This window comes from Nannospalax galili, unplaced genomic scaffold (assembly GCF_000622305.1).
Source record: "Nannospalax galili isolate Female #2095 unplaced genomic scaffold, S.galili_v1.0 scaffold11198, whole genome shotgun sequence".
Classification (NCBI taxonomy): Eukaryota; Metazoa; Chordata; class Mammalia; order Rodentia; family Spalacidae; genus Nannospalax; species Nannospalax galili.
In genome coordinates this window covers 7,098-8,246 of record NW_008341682.1, presented here as the reverse complement: position 1 = coordinate 8,246, position 1,149 = coordinate 7,098, and the positions used below count along the sequence as shown (strand labels likewise).

General features: G+C 38.1%; 1 protein-coding gene across 1 annotated transcript in view; it reads right to left on the bottom strand.

Moving 5' to 3' along the window:
* Nucleotides 1-5: 5 nt before the first annotated feature.
* Nucleotides 6-1,149, bottom strand: part of LOC103737440 (tRNA:m(4)X modification enzyme TRM13 homolog) — a gene marked incomplete at its 3' end in the record, with an annotated part of 7,543 nt that continues 6,399 nt past the window's right edge. Inside the window, exon 3 of the mRNA XM_008837272.2 lies at nucleotides 6-305. Within this exon, the coding sequence (XP_008835494.2) occupies nucleotides 6-305 (300 nt within the window). The remainder of the gene's footprint in view (nucleotides 306-1,149) is intronic.

The following is a 1,149-nucleotide window of genomic DNA, read 5'->3' as shown; positions in this document are numbered from 1 at the left end:
CCCACAGGTCGCCCAACTACTCATTCGCTGGAAGTAGTAGAATTCCACTGCTCCAAGGCCTAGCGCCCTGAAATACTCTTTGCCCACATAATGTCTCCAGTCACACCTGTGGTGACAACAAAGCGCAATAACAATGCCAGCCACAGGGGTCTGCTTCTCTGGGACACTTCGTTCATTTCCTTCCTTGGCCAAAGTGTTCATTTCCTTTTCTGTTTTATCATTCTTTATGCGTTTGGCTAAAGGTTCTTCATTCCTTTCCCCGTAACTGGCAGCATAGGTTTCAAGCAAACATTGTAATGCAAGATCTGTGAACACAATTATGTGCCCCCTCATACCACACATCTTTAAAAATAAGTACTTCTTAGATTTCTTAAGCTGTATGGTTTTTAAAAACCATAAAACCCAGCAAAAACATACTTAGCTTTATACTTGTAATAATAAATAATAATTCTATTATACATTATAAATTTTGCTCAAATTTGCTTTCCTACCTTAATTTTTCTAGTGATTTATTCTGCATAGAGTACGTCCCAATAAAATTATCTGAAGCTTAAAATCTGTAATGTGAAAAACTTCTGTCCAAATACCTCAACTGTCTTTCATTTCTCCTGTCCTAGCTGAGAAAATAACTTGTATAGAAAGCATCTATATCTATTATCTATGTGTACACACACACACACACTCACACACTTATTCCAGGGAAGTTTCGAGTGTAAGAAACTCAAAAAGAGAAATGAAAGGCAATTTGGCTTAGAATACTGACTCTAGGGTCAAGAAGGTGGTATTTTTTTTTCAAACAGGGTCTTATATAGCCAAAGCTGGTCTCAAACTCCTGATCCTCCCGCTTCCCTTTCCAGGTTTTGGGGTTATGGATATGTGCTTCCACACCTGGCTAAGATGCTGGTCTTGAAATGTAGGATGGTCACAGCAAATACTGATAAATTGAAAAGCTGAGAAAAGTGAGTCTGAGTAAGGAAAGTGGGCTGCACTGAACAGCCTTGCTGTAGTCAAGCATTCTTTCAGCAAATATTTGTTAAATGCCTGCATGTGCGAATACTAACTAAACATACAGAGAAGGGTATGGGAGCCACATTAAAATGAAAAAGTAGCCTGTTTTAAAATGAAAAAGTTGAATTTCAGATTACTATG